The 14,127-nt window shown below is 35.3% G+C and overlaps 2 protein-coding genes across 4 annotated transcripts in view; both read right to left on the bottom strand.

Moving 5' to 3' along the window:
* LOC117166888 (ecdysone receptor) overlaps positions 1-14,127 on the bottom strand; it is a 731,730-nt gene that overhangs the window by 506,847 nt on the left and 210,756 nt on the right. The window lies entirely within an intron of this gene.
* The window catches only part of LOC117182629, an 89,789-nt gene continuing 80,115 nt past the window's right edge, over positions 4,454-14,127 (bottom strand). Inside the window, exon 2 of the mRNA XM_033375732.1 lies at positions 4,454-5,163. Within this exon, the coding sequence (XP_033231623.1) occupies positions 4,454-5,163 (710 nt within the window). The remainder of the gene's footprint in view (positions 5,164-14,127) is intronic.

The following is a 14,127-nucleotide window of genomic DNA, read 5'->3' as shown; positions in this document are numbered from 1 at the left end:
AATGTGTAACTCTTCTAACTAAACGTTTTACCTAATCCAAGCGTACACTTTCTTTGAGTTTAATATATTCTCGATTCACTCGTTCGCTTCAAGAATTTTTTTCGGTGTAGGTGTGACGACTACGACGCTTCTCGCTCAGCTCGCTCTATTCAGTTGTGCCGTCGCAATTCTTTGAAGTTAGCTATAGCGTAGAGGCTATAGCTGTTCAGAGGTATAAAAGATAGACCTTGAGGGCTAAAGCAATCTTCATTACCTTCTTCTTTAGAGTCCAAATCTTGCTGTCTCAGGTCGAAAACCAAATGGGGCATGTTTTTAATATAAAAGACTAAGGGTTACCCATAAATGCGTTTTGTTTTAAATTGAAGACCCTCAATGGCTATTTTTAAGACATAATTATTATAAAATTTTAGACACGAGCTTAATTTAAGGCACAAATAAAAACAAAACCATCATAGAAGACTTTTTTCTGTGAATAATAATTTATATTACGAATAATGGACATGCTGTTAAGCTTTATTCCATTAACATTCTTTTATTATTCAATTAAATAAACGCGTTATGACAGGTTTCGTTACTGCAGGCTCGGAGTCCAAAAATACCATTGCTCTTTGCAATCAGCGTAAACAGTTAGCTGTTAGATTTTCAACGCGTGACGGATTTTTGTCGTAAAAAACCGCTATTATAAACAGTATTTTCGCAAAGTCGGCCTAAAACAGTTAGCCCCACTAAAACAAGAGTACCTTTTTAAAAAAAAAAAGATTTTCTCAAAAACTATTTATTATTTTGAGCTGAAATTTTGCATATACTGCCAGCTTAACAAAACACACATTTTCAGAAAGTTTAATACATGTGCATACACTTTTTGCAAAAATAACTTGATATTGCAATACGGCCATTTTTGCTGGTTTGCATTACTTTGTGAGGGAATAAATTAAACAATCTCAACTTTCCACCTACCAAATTATAGATCATTTTAACAACTACAATTTATAATAAAACTTTCTTTCTCAAAAATCAATATATTGGTCGCAATCTGCAAAAAATGTGATTTCGTCAATTTTGAAAATTGCGCCATTCGCATAGTGCACATATTTTTGCCTGCAAACATACAAGCCTTCATCTCAGACATCAACACTACACAATCGCACACCTCATTTTCATTCTGGAATTTTGAGGTGAAAAAATCCTTCATTCCCTGCACTATGTAGATTCATTCTAGCACGGCAGATTTAGTCCCTGACGATTAAAAATCTAAATTGGAGATTACAAATTTTAGAACATATATTATCGTAGAGAATTACATCCCGCATCTTTTTTTCTTTACAAGAAAATCGCAATTTTTTTAGTTTTTTTAAGATTGCAAAAAAGCAGTTTTTGTAAAATTCAATTTTTAATTCAATTTTCATTTTCAACTAGTACTTTGTTACGATTGTAAGCTGGATTTCACAAAATTAAGTGGAATCAAAACACGAGCTCCATTCAGTTAAAAAGTGTCTATTCGCCATATTGCCATGAAGAGACGAGACACTAGTAGAGTGTCGATAATACAGTTTTTCAAACCTTATAGAGGGAGTTATTAGTCGGTACAAAGAGTAAGAATTTAAATTGCGGATACGTAACATATTCCCCGGCGTTGAAAGTAAAATTTCAAAATAAGTATACTCCAATTTTAGATATCGTTGAATAGTTTGATACAATATTTAACTATAAGTTTAGCCAAAAAGAGAGTAAGTATGCTTAACTAATAATTTAAGGCCGAGTACATAATAATTAGTCACAGTTAGGTAGAGGGCACAATTTAGTTAGTGCTCGACGAACAATGCCCTTAGTCGTTTTGACAGAAGCTATGCGACAGATGCTATCCCTTCCAAAATGAAAGTCGACGATTCTGCCCAGATTCCAGGTTGATGGTGGCGTTCTGTCTTCCTTTAGAAGGACCAAAGTGTCCTTTTTAATCATGGGATAAGGTTCCTCCCATTTTGTTCGCCTTTGGAGCTCATAAACATACTCCTTATTCCAGCGGCTCCACAAATGTTGCTTAATTTGCTGCATTCTTTGCCAATTGGATAGACATCCTTCCTTCAGATGCATCAAGCCTGGACCGGGGACTCTAGTAATGGTTCGACCAATTAGAAAGTGGTCCGAAGTCAGAGGAGCAAGGTCATTTGGATCAGCTGATAGAGGAGTTAAGAGCCGGGAATTTAGTGTGGCTTCTATTTGAGGTAATAAAGTTGAAAATACCTCATAAGTTAAAATCGCGTCAGCTACTACACGTTTTAAGTGGTGCTTAACGGACTTCACTCCGGCCTCCCAGATACCTACCAAATATGGCGCATAGGCCGGAATAAAATGCCATTGAATGCCAATATTTGAAATTGATTCGCCCATTGCGTTTGACTTTTTGATTAAAAAATTACCTAGACGTTTAAGTTCATTATTCCCCACAACAAAATTAGTTCTATGAAGATTTCCCATCATTGGATGCATCGACTTGGATTTGACTCTAGAACAGCTTATGCAGTTGTGAACTGTTTTTCGTGCTAAGTTTCGTCCAATGATTGACCAGAAATTTTTTCTTATGTTTGCCAATAATAACTGAGGCGCTGCGTGGAGTAACTTAATGTGTTCGCTAATTTTGAATTTTCTAGTTTACCGCCAACCCCCAATAATTCTGCCTTGTCTAAGAACGGATTTAAGAAAGATAAGTTTTCTTTGGTAATTGGCTTGTTGTCTTTTAGAGGATTGATTTCAGTTTGGAAAGAAGCTCTTTGAAATAAGCGAGCAAGAGCTAGTACTGATTCTCGCAATTTTACGGTATTTAACGGACCGTTGACTGTATTGTTTTTAAATTTACAGTGACGTGCAAGTCGTATACAGTACGTGCTCACTATAATTGATCTCGACAAATTTTTGAATTGCTTAATTATTAAATCATCTACTAGTATTGCTTATTCATTTCCTTTTTGAGATAGAAATACATCTGGACCTGACCACCAAAGTTTCAGATCGGATATTTGATTTGGAGTTATTCCTCGAGTTAAACAATCAGCTGGGTTGCTTTTAGTAGGAACGTGTCGTCAAAGTCTTATGTTAGTTTACTCCTGTATTTGAGAAACGCGATTTGATATGAAAGTCTCGGTTATACTTTTAAGTTTGTTGTTAATCCATCCCAAAACAGTGGCTGAGTCAGTCCAGTAGTTGATTGTATTAATAGGTCTATCTAACGCGGATTCTACTTTGTTACACAATTTTTCGAGTAAAACAGCTTCGCATAGTTCCAGCTTAGGAATGGTTTGAGACTTTAATGGAGCAACCTTTGACTTAGAGTAAAGCAACTTTACTATGATGTGGCCACAGTCATCCTGTGTTTTAAGATAAATACCCCCCCCCCCCCCCCCCCCCCCCCCGTAGCAATTTTGGGAAGCGTGCAAGAACCCGTGTAATTGAAGATTAATTACATTTGAACAAATAACCTTTCGAGGTATACTAAGATCGTTAAGGCTAGGGAGTTGTTTTTTCTAATTCAACCATTGCGCATGTAGTTCATACAGTAGAGATTCGTCCTATGAAAGCTTTTTTAGCCATAAGCGCTGTAACAACATTTTTGCGACAATAAGACATGGTCCTAAAAGGCCGAGTGGGTCGACAATTTGAGTGATTTCTGCATGTATTTGTCTTTTTGTGACGTTAGAACTTTTAGAGATATTGACTCAACACTTTAAAACATCTGGATTTGTTTGCCAAAAAAGACCGAATGTTTTAATTTTTTTATCAGTCGAAAGATTAACAAAGTCAGAGGCCTTCTGAGAATCTGTTATTTCGTTAATTATTTCTGGGGTATTGGATACCCATTTACGGAGGTTAAAACAGTCTGTGTCTAAGACTTTCTTTACGCGATTTGCGAGAGAAATAACTTCTTTGATAGTTTCCGCTCCAGTAAGCAGGTCGTCTACATATAAATCTTGACGAATTAATTTAGCTACCGTAGGTTCGGCCTTTTCGCACTCAGAAGCAAGTTCTATTAAACATTGTATGGCTAAAAATGATGCCGCCGCGGTGCCATAGGTAACTGTGAATTATCCAAATACCTCAACTGGGTTACTTGAGCCGAAATGCCATAAGATTCTTTGAAGCGAAGTTTGTTCAGGAGTTATTTTTTCTTAGCGGTAAATTTTCTCGATATCCGCGCCCATAATAAACTCGTGTTTTCGAAACCTTATTAAAATAGAAAATAAATTGCTTTTTATATTGGAACCAACCATTTGTGAATCATTTGAAGACATGCCTGAAGTCGTTGGTGCAGGAGCATCAAAAACCACCCACAGCTTTGTAGATACGCTTTCAGGGCGAATCACACAATGATGTGGAAGATAATATGATGGCGCAGCATCGACCCTTTTCATATGACCTAATTCAATATACTCAGTCATGAATTTTGAGTACTTCATCTGAATTACCCGTTGTCATCTTTTAGTGGAATGCAAACGATGAACCTCCCTTCCTCGTCGCACTTAACCGTTTTTGTGAGAAAATATTCGCGAGCGTTTTCTTCGATTGATAGAACCTTTTTGTTTAATGAACATTCCTCTAGTTTCCAGAATTTTGTTAACTGGTTATCAACATTAATTTTGTTAATTACATTGCAGGTTACTAACTTAGATTGCGGACCTGGCATGGGCCCTGCAAGTATCCAACCGAGCCTGGTTTTTGGTAGCGGAAGCCCAGCATTGTTTAGCTTTATTTGTCCAGTGCAAATTAATGACCAAAAAATCGCGTTGCCTACGAAAATGTCGATTGTTCCAGGCCTCTCGACGTGTGGATCTGCTAGTTTGATATGCGATGGTATTTGAAGCAACTTTGCATCAAATGGAAGTTTGGGTACTTCACATCTAATTCTCGGTACAACAAGGCACATAATGCGAATTTTAACTGGGCTATTTCTTGAAGGGATTTCAAGTTCACATTTGTGTTTAACTTCTAAAACACAGTCACTTATTGAACCTATTTTGACATTGATAGGCGTCCTTTTGAGTTTGAGTAAATCACAGAGTTCGGAAGTGATGAGGTTATATTGAGAACCCGAATCTAATAAAAGACGAGCAGGCCGTTGCTCATTGTTTTCATTTTTTGCGAATACTATAGCTGTTGCGAGAACCCCGTCACCTGAATTTGACGTTATTCAATTTGTTGAAAACATAAGGTTTTTTTTTAGACTCTGAAACTGCGTTAATGTAGTATTTTACTTTGAAACGCTCGAAAAAAAAGTTATTACTGTGAAATTTTTCTGAGATTGTTGATAATGACATCGATGCAGAGTTTATTAGGCTTAATAAACACACTCTTGAAATACATTGTAAAGAGTTTTTTTATTTATTGTATGCACTTTTTAAACATAAAAACGTCAGTTAAAGTCAACTCCTCAAAAAGTATGTAGGTCGCGCTGATGTAAAAATCTCAAGAATGGGTCGTCCGAAACAAAAAATTAACCAGTGGTAGATTCAGTATGACTCCAGCAACCGGCTGAACTAGGATTATTAAAAAAAAATTAATTTTTACTATATCCTTTTGCAAAAAACTGTGAAAATGAACCCACTTTTTTCGTTTTTTGTTTGATTTTCTTCGCCATTTTGTTATTTTTGCATGCATATCGGAAATCCTTGTTCAGCCACTTGCTGGAGTCATACTGAATCAAAGACTGTTTAACTTTTTTGTTTCGGACGGTCCGTTTTCGAGAGTAGAATACTGCCTTAAGCGAGGGTGGTTTGCCTCTTTTGATGTGAATTAACGTGTTATACCTGCCCTGACATTGCCTACCGTCTTTTAATTTGCATTCCTTCTGAAAATGGCCGGGCCTTGAACAATTTATACAAATCTTAGAATTTCTAACCTTCTCTACTCTTTCTTGAGCTGAAAGAGAGAGAAAATCAGAGCAATCTTGAATGTCGTGCTCCTCTTTGCGTAGAGCAGAGCATATTTTGTGCCAAAAATGATTTCTTTGATTGAAAATTACCCTTGTTTTCGAATTTCGGTTTCGAATCTTTTTTGAGTCGCAGATCATTTATTTCTAAAGTTTCCAATAAGCTCGCACGAGAATTTTAGAATTTTTTTACATCAACTAAAGTTGGAATTTCGCTACCCGTTCTCTCCTTTTCTCATGCCCTAGCCGTATTGTTATCTAATTTTGACGATAAAAGTTAGATTAGCAGCGAATCCCTGTTATTGGCAGATTGTCCTAATGTACGTAGAGCTCTCAAATGTTTATTAATGTTGTCTAACATCTGGCGAATCTGAACGGAAAATTCTTTTGTCATTGTTTCCGAATTACCGGGGGCGACCCATATAATAGCTTCAAAAAATCGATTTTTTTGCTTAAATGAAAGCTAGTCGTCCCAAAAATATGCTGTGAAAGTTTGAGAGTCGCATCTGTATTCTTTAACTCCTAAAAGGCGCCACGCGCACCTGGCGCTAGCCTGCCGATGCTGCCTTTTTTTCAACATGTAAATCTTTAAACGCGTTTTTCTCGGTTTCATATTCTTCAAAACCGCCCGCAAGATAACTCAAAATGTATCTTACCGATTGAGTTCTTCTTTCATACACATATAGTTGAAATGATTGTCTTCTGTGTATACCTCTCTAAACTCAAAAACAAAATTTTTCAACAATTCTTTTTTTTACCAATTGCATGCGAATTTTCGTGTTTTAGACGAATCTGTGAGAAGCTAGAGTGCGGGCAGTTTTGCAACTCCCGGCTAAACATGTTCGACATCTGCCCTTATAATAAAAAATGTATTGCCTTAATAAACTATAAAAGTTTTGGAAAGATTAGTTATATTCTTCATCCCCAAAAAAATTCCGAAATATACGCTTATTTTTGAGGTGTTACATGGGTCGCCCCCCCCTTAAAAATTGTCTTTATATGATTTTGTATTAAAAGCCTTTCATTGTTGTAGCGACTGCGTAAGGCGTACCAGACCACTTGATAATTTGTTCCTGAAAATTCTAATGATTCGATAACTTAATCTGCACTATCTTTAAGTGCCACGAACAAATAATGAAATTTTTTTATTTCACTAATATCCTCATTTTTGTGAATTAAAGATTCGAAAGTGTCCCTAAAGCCCAGCCAATCAGAGAGCTCGCCGTTAAATTTTGGTAAGTTTATTTGAGAAAATTGTAAGCCTGACGCTTTTATTATAATAGGCTGATTGTTACCAGCTACTGCGTTTGCTATATTCGCTTGTTAGTGTTGTTGCCCTAGCTGCCCTGCAGATGTTACCTCAGAATTTGCCTGCGCGTTTAAAAGTCGTTTGCCATTTGGGATTCCAGGCATTAATAATACTCTAGCTGCAGACACAACAGGATAATAATTGTTCGCAACATCCGTTCTCTAGTCAATTGTGTCTTGAGCCTCATCCGTAAGCTTATCAATTTTATCTTGTATTAATTCATATTCACCAAAAGCACATTTAATTATTTCCCACCGTCCTTTAATTTCTAATGGGTTAAAGCTGTCACAGGGTTCTCATCCAGCTCTAACATTCCTCGATAAACCAAATGCTCAAACATTTTGTGGAACGAAATATGCAATGGCTCAGAAATTAATTTCTATATTGTTTTAAATAAAGATTAAAGATTTAATCTCCAAATGTCATAACAAGAATGCCCTAAGAAATATTTCTTCTAAAGTTTCTAAAGAATGTCCAAGAATTGTGGATTTGAGTGGGAGTTGGAAATAAAAACTGAATAAAAAACTGACTAAAGAAACCTCGTTCTCGGAAATGTGTTAAAAAATAAAAAAGGTACAGTTTCCTGTAAAGAAAAAAATGCGGAATATAATTCTCTACCATAATGTACTGTTTTTTAATTAAAAATGTCAAAATTTGAATTTTTAGTCATAAGGGGCCAATTCCACCGCGCTAGAAAGAATCTATGTCTTGTTCTTGCATGGAAACACTAAATTACACTGCGCAACCACAACGCTTACAGAAGTTTACTGCGCAGACAGAAATGCAATCTAATTATAGTGCGCATCTGGCAGTAGAGTATTGCGTTACTGTGCATGCTTAGGTGAGGCAATTGTACTGTGCAACCATAAACCTCACATAAGTTTATGCGTAGCTGTAAATTAGACAAAACACTAGTTTGTACAACTTTAAGGGGCGATTTCCTGATATGTGCAATAATAATTATAAGGCATTCGACTTCTAAAACTACCCTATCAGTATGGCATTCTCCAACATGATAAATAGTAATTCTTAACTATTTCATCTTTCTGATTTTTCATTATCTGAAGAATGCCCATGAATAGGTCATCAGATTTCTTCATTAGAGGAAAAGTGATCAAATGTATCTCATGTAAAGCACTAAATAAATATGGGAACATTATTTGTCGCAAATCGGGTTAATCATCAGAAAGTTTGGTCGCGAAAAATTCAGTAGTTGGCTGCAAACTTTATATCGATCGAGTAGCCGCTTTCGCCATCTCTCTTGTTTTCCCACTGGAACAGGCCAGAAAAAGAGATAAACCTAACCTCCGACACTAGCTAACCCTGACCCATCCTACAGACTCGGCCTCGAACTCAACGCCTCTCTTTGTTTCCCTTCATCTTTCGCCGGTTTTCACATTCCCTCTCTTTCTTATTCTCTCATGCTCTCTTTTTCCAAAAATCGCAGACCTTCTTCGCAGTCCCCTCCCAGGCTTTTCTCACACCAGAAGACAGAATGTACTGTACAGTTGGGCCATCAGAGCACCGGCGCTAGTTCTACATCTCTATCTACTTTCTACGCCATTCTAGGTCAATATTCCTTTCCTGTCTGTAGATGCACGTGGAAACATGCGAGTAACCTTGTGTTGCCGGTGAATCAGTACCCGTTTGCTTTACTGATAAAGAGAATCATAAGCACTTGGATAATAAATAGAATACAGGAGGTGAATAATTATATTTCAATTCTGATATTTTAAGAACGAGGGTAAACAGGACTTACTTAAATACAATATAATAAATATATATTCAGACGGCTGAAAAAGAGTCAAGAAATAAACAAGAGCTATATGAAATGGAACAAAAGTTATAAGAAAGTAATAAAAAGATACAGTTAATACTTTCTACAATCGAATCTGTATGACTTCACTAGGGTTTAGTGACCGACTTCAGACTACCTCAATTACTTGAAATTCAATTAAAAACAGCTACAACTTACTGTAAGCCCAGGTTCGTTTCACTGATCACGAAGTAGCAAAAGTTAACACTTCCTTGAGAATCAACGACTTTTCCCCTCGTTTTTCCCTAAAATTTTATTCATATGTAACGTTTCACTGCTCTTAGAATAAATTTCACTTCTTACCTTCAGGTGATTTGATTTTACTCTTCAATTTTTTTCATAAAATAAAGATGCAACAGACTTTATATGGCGACATTAGCTGACGAGTTTCATGGACAGTACAACGTACAGTAGGAAACAAAATCAACTTTTGTCGGAAATTCTGCCTACTTTTCAATTTTCAACCAATCTTAATAATTTTTAGCTTAATATCTTCTTAATGAATTGTACTATAAGAGAGCACTGCAACTTTCTTTAATATTTGCAAAATAACCTTATACAATTAGCTGGAATCCAGAATTTATTTTAGCTACTGATTTCAGCACTCTATACGCCGACTAATTTTTGAATTATTTTATAATTTCAGTGTCGAAACAATAATATAATGATTCTTAGCATTGATGAAAGATATATAAAGTTAAATACCAACGATTGGGCCCACCGCAAACGCAAAATTTCCCAAACTTATTTACATTATTTAACTCAAATACCTACAATTGTTATTTTCACGCGTTAACGCATAGTTTCGAGTGAATTATATCTTTCAATCCGCGATAGGTGCAGTCAAAGCGCAGTTTGGCTCGACTCGACACCCCCCCCCCCTTCGGTTTATGTATGTAATTCGACAGATGAAACTTGAGGTGAATTTACTATTTTTCTTTTTTTTCTGTACCAGCGAGATAAGGTGAATGCACTTATTACTCCTTATAAGTCAAAGTAGAAAAATCAATTATTTATTACTTTTCAATCAAGTTAGAACGATAATAGGAGCACGAACGATAACAGATGCATTTACCATACGATTTCACTTTATATTATTTGAAGAAAAAAATCATGGTCCTCTGTGTACATATTTAGATAAAAAAATAATTTTTCGTTACTAAATAAATGGTTTTGCATAGAATCATGTGTATATTTCTATCAAAACTTCGTACATTCATACCTAAAATAATGCAGGAGTTCATGTTGAAAATTAAGGTTTTCAATTTCATCAACATTTCTTGCAACATTTTTTCATTGAAAGGCACACTCTTACCCTTTAATTTCGTTTTTGAACCATTCGATTTTATTCATTTCTCTCTCAGTTATGAATTTTGGAAAAAACTATTTCTTTGAGTTTAATTGTTTATTTTTAATTATATCAGCAATAATTTAAAAAAATACATATTTCAAAATTGTACCGTTAAGTAGAAGGTTCAAACAAGAACCATGCATTTTTCAGATTTTTAGGAGTACGTTTTTGATTTTTTTAAAGCATCGGGTCGAATCGAACCCCCCCCCCCCCAACGGTTAAGTGGTGCAAAAAAGCCCTACGGTTAACGGGTTAAGAGATTTAAGCACAACACTCTGTACTTCTAGTTTGAAGTTTCTCTAGGCTTCTAATTTGCAGCTGTCACAAATATAATGATATTTACCAGCGATAAGAGATGAGCAGAGTGAAATCTCCAACAATTAGATCTTTTCTTGACTCAAAATGATCCAAAATGATAAAAAATGTTCCGAAATAACCCAAAATGCAAAGCTAATTTTTTCAGGTTATTTTGCACATATTAAAAAAAGTTGCAGTGCTCTCTTATAGTACAATTCCTTCAGAAGATGTTAAGCTAAAAATGATTGAGATCGGTTGAAAATTGAAGAGTAGGCAGAATTTCCGACAAAAGTTGATTTTTTTCCTACTGTGCGGCGTATCAAAAAAAAATTGTTGGCCCGAAGTTCGAATAGCAATAAAAACTTTCTTTTGGGAATCAAAAACACTCCCCTAAATCTTCATAAAAAATACCTTCAAATTTAAACGGCAAACAATTTTTTTTTTAGATTTAAATTTTAAATAAAAATAATCCAAGCGAGCCCATTTACACCTGTATAGCGATAGTTCCGTTTAAATATTTTTTACCCTCCCTAATTGAGTTTTAAGTTTCAAAACATTGAAAAAGTAGACTTTTTCACTGTTTTCTTAGTGACTTAGAGTCACGTTAAATGTCTCGACTATTTGTCCATATAATGTGTGATATACATAAATGGGAATGTATTTTCAATATGTAGCAACAATAATATAAAAGGAATGTTGACTTAAAATTAATATTTTTTGACTTTAAAATAAGAGAAAATATTTAAAATTGATATATTTTTCATTATTTGACAATAAAATCAATTTTTACATTCTCATCAGAGAAGTTATTAGATTTGTGTAAAATTTGACCACTTTTTTAAAAATTCAAAAATTCTCTGTACGGTTATTCATAGAATAAAAAAACTTAAACAATTTACCCTCCTGACTTTTTTTTATAAAAAGAAAATGATCAGAGTTAGATCATTTTCAAAATTCAAAAAAAAACAACTAAAATTAACATTTTAAGTCAAACAAAGCATGATATGAAAAAAGTCAGGAAAAGAAAAATGTTGCTTTTTGAAAGCCCAACAAGATTATGATAATAACTTTTTTAATCTGGTCGAAAAATTGAAAATTTCAAATTCGATCGTACCAAAAATGTTTGAAACCACATTTTTTCATGATTTAAAAATTCTATGTCCGGTTGTTCATAGTACTCAGAAGCTCAAACAATTTACCCCCATGATCATTTTCTATAAAAAGAAAATGATGAGAGTTAGAGCATTTTCAAAATTCAAAATACAAACTAAAATGAAAATCTTAAGCCAAAAAACGCATGATATGAAAAAAAGTCAAGAGAAGAAAAACTTTGCTTTTCGAAAGCACTACAGGACTTTTTTAATTTGATCGAGAAGTTAAATACTTCAAATTTGATCGTACCAAAAATAATGAAAAATCCAGAAATTCCATTTTTTGGTCAAACTATGCAAGATACGAAAAAAATGAAAAAGCTCAAATTGCGCGCCCCGGAAAGAACTACAAATTAAGAATGAATCACTTGTCGATATAAGCTACGAGAAAAAATGAGACAAAACTTGTTCATCCAAAAAAGTGCTATAACTTTTGATAGGACAGTTAGTTTTTGCTTTAGTCATAAAAAATAACATTCTAAATAAAAATATTAAATTTGTTTGAAAAAACGACACAAGGTATGAACTTAAATTACCAGACAAAAGTTGTTCACCTAAAAAGATCGATAAATTTATTATTAATTATTTTTCGTCAGGACAAGTAGATTTTCTTCTAATCGTAAAACATAAGATTAAAAATTAAAAAATTAACTTTTTGGAAAAAGCACAGAAAAGACGAAAGAGGACATAGGCTCCTATATAGGGCCCTATATAGGCTCTTGTATTAGACCCAATGCAGATGCACAGTAGTTTTTATTTAATTGTAAAAAACAACATTAAAACTAAAAAAATGATAAAAACAGTTAAATAAGAATTAGAGCAGCTTAGAATACAATTTAAAGCAAAATAAGAAACAAATACAAAAATAATCATGATAAATACAATTTGCTTTTTATTTTCCAATTTTTTAAAAAGTAATCCCTGACAGAGTTACATAAAAAATGTATTATAATTGATATAAAAGTGTTGTGTATAATGTAGAAAAGTTGACAGATTGGACAAAATCGAGTTCGAAGCACGAGATACGTCATGAGAATGTGTTCGTTAAAGCCAAAAGAGCTTTAACAAAAAAGTGTTCAAAATCACAAAATTACAGTTGTCAGTCCGTTCACCTTTGATTTTAAAAGGTCTGTGCCCGACTGCGGAAGAAATGCTAAGACTACGCGCGGAGTGCGATTGCCCTCAGTCGCGTTCCGTACACGGAGAGAGAAATTGGCCTCCTAACCTCCCGAGGCTAGTGGCGCTAGTTGCTTATGGCGCTTGGCTTGTTAACTTCTCACAAGTTGATCAATGGTGCTCTAGGCGAGTCAGCGGTCTACGCTCTTGCGTGACTGGTAATGTGGTTTGCCCACTACTTGGACGCTGAGAGTCCAACTCGTCAGAATGAAAGATTAATGCGGTGGGGTCATGATGCGGGTATAAGTAATATAAGTGTAGGTGCCAACGCCGGTCGGAATTGAGAGTTACTCCGAGTTGGAAGCCTGGAGTCTAACATTTCGTTGTTTCTACAAGTTCCAGCACTGGTGCCCCCATGCTTTCAGTGACAGACAGTGGGACCACTAGTCCGATAGTGCTACTAGGCAGTCTGATAAGTACCTGAAAATTCTAAGAGATGACATTAGTATTCACTAATGTGAACCATTTTCGTCGAGCTTGATCCTTCAAATGACGCCTGTCAAAACTTCAGCCATTTATGTTTACGCATTTACAAGTTACAGCACTGAGAAGCGACTGACCTCCGAGTTTTTTCTTAATATGGAAAAATCTGAGTTTCGAGTTTTGATCAAACACTACTATCTTCGCAAGAAAACAATATCCAAGACCAAGGCCAAGCTGGATAAGTATTACTCGGACTCTGCACCGTCGATTGGAACGATTCATAAGTGGTGTACCGAGTTTCGTTGCGGCCGTACGAGCACAGTTGATGCTGAACGATCTGGGCGCCCAAAAGAGGTCACTACACCAGAAAATGTCGAAAAAATCCATGATATCATGTTGAATGATCCCAAAGTGAAATTGAGAGAGGTAGATAATGATGTAGGCATATCATTGCAATGTGTGGGCAATATCGTGTATTCAGTTTTGAGCAAGAAGAAACTCTGCGCGCGATGGGTGCCGCGTTTGTTCACAGTGGACCAAAAACGAATTCGTGTGACAACTTCCCAGCAGAATTTGGCATTATTATCGCGTAAGCCGACCGAGTTTTTGCGCCGATTCATAACCATGGATGAAACCTGGATCCACTACTATACTCCTGAGTCAACGCAACAGGCAAAACAGTGGGTT

The sequence above is a fragment of the Belonocnema kinseyi genome, chromosome 2, assembly GCF_010883055.1.
Source record: "Belonocnema kinseyi isolate 2016_QV_RU_SX_M_011 chromosome 2, B_treatae_v1, whole genome shotgun sequence".
Classification (NCBI taxonomy): Eukaryota; Metazoa; Arthropoda; class Insecta; order Hymenoptera; family Cynipidae; genus Belonocnema; species Belonocnema kinseyi.
Note: the sequence above shows the minus strand (reverse complement) of the source record. Positions and strands in the feature narration are given on the sequence as shown.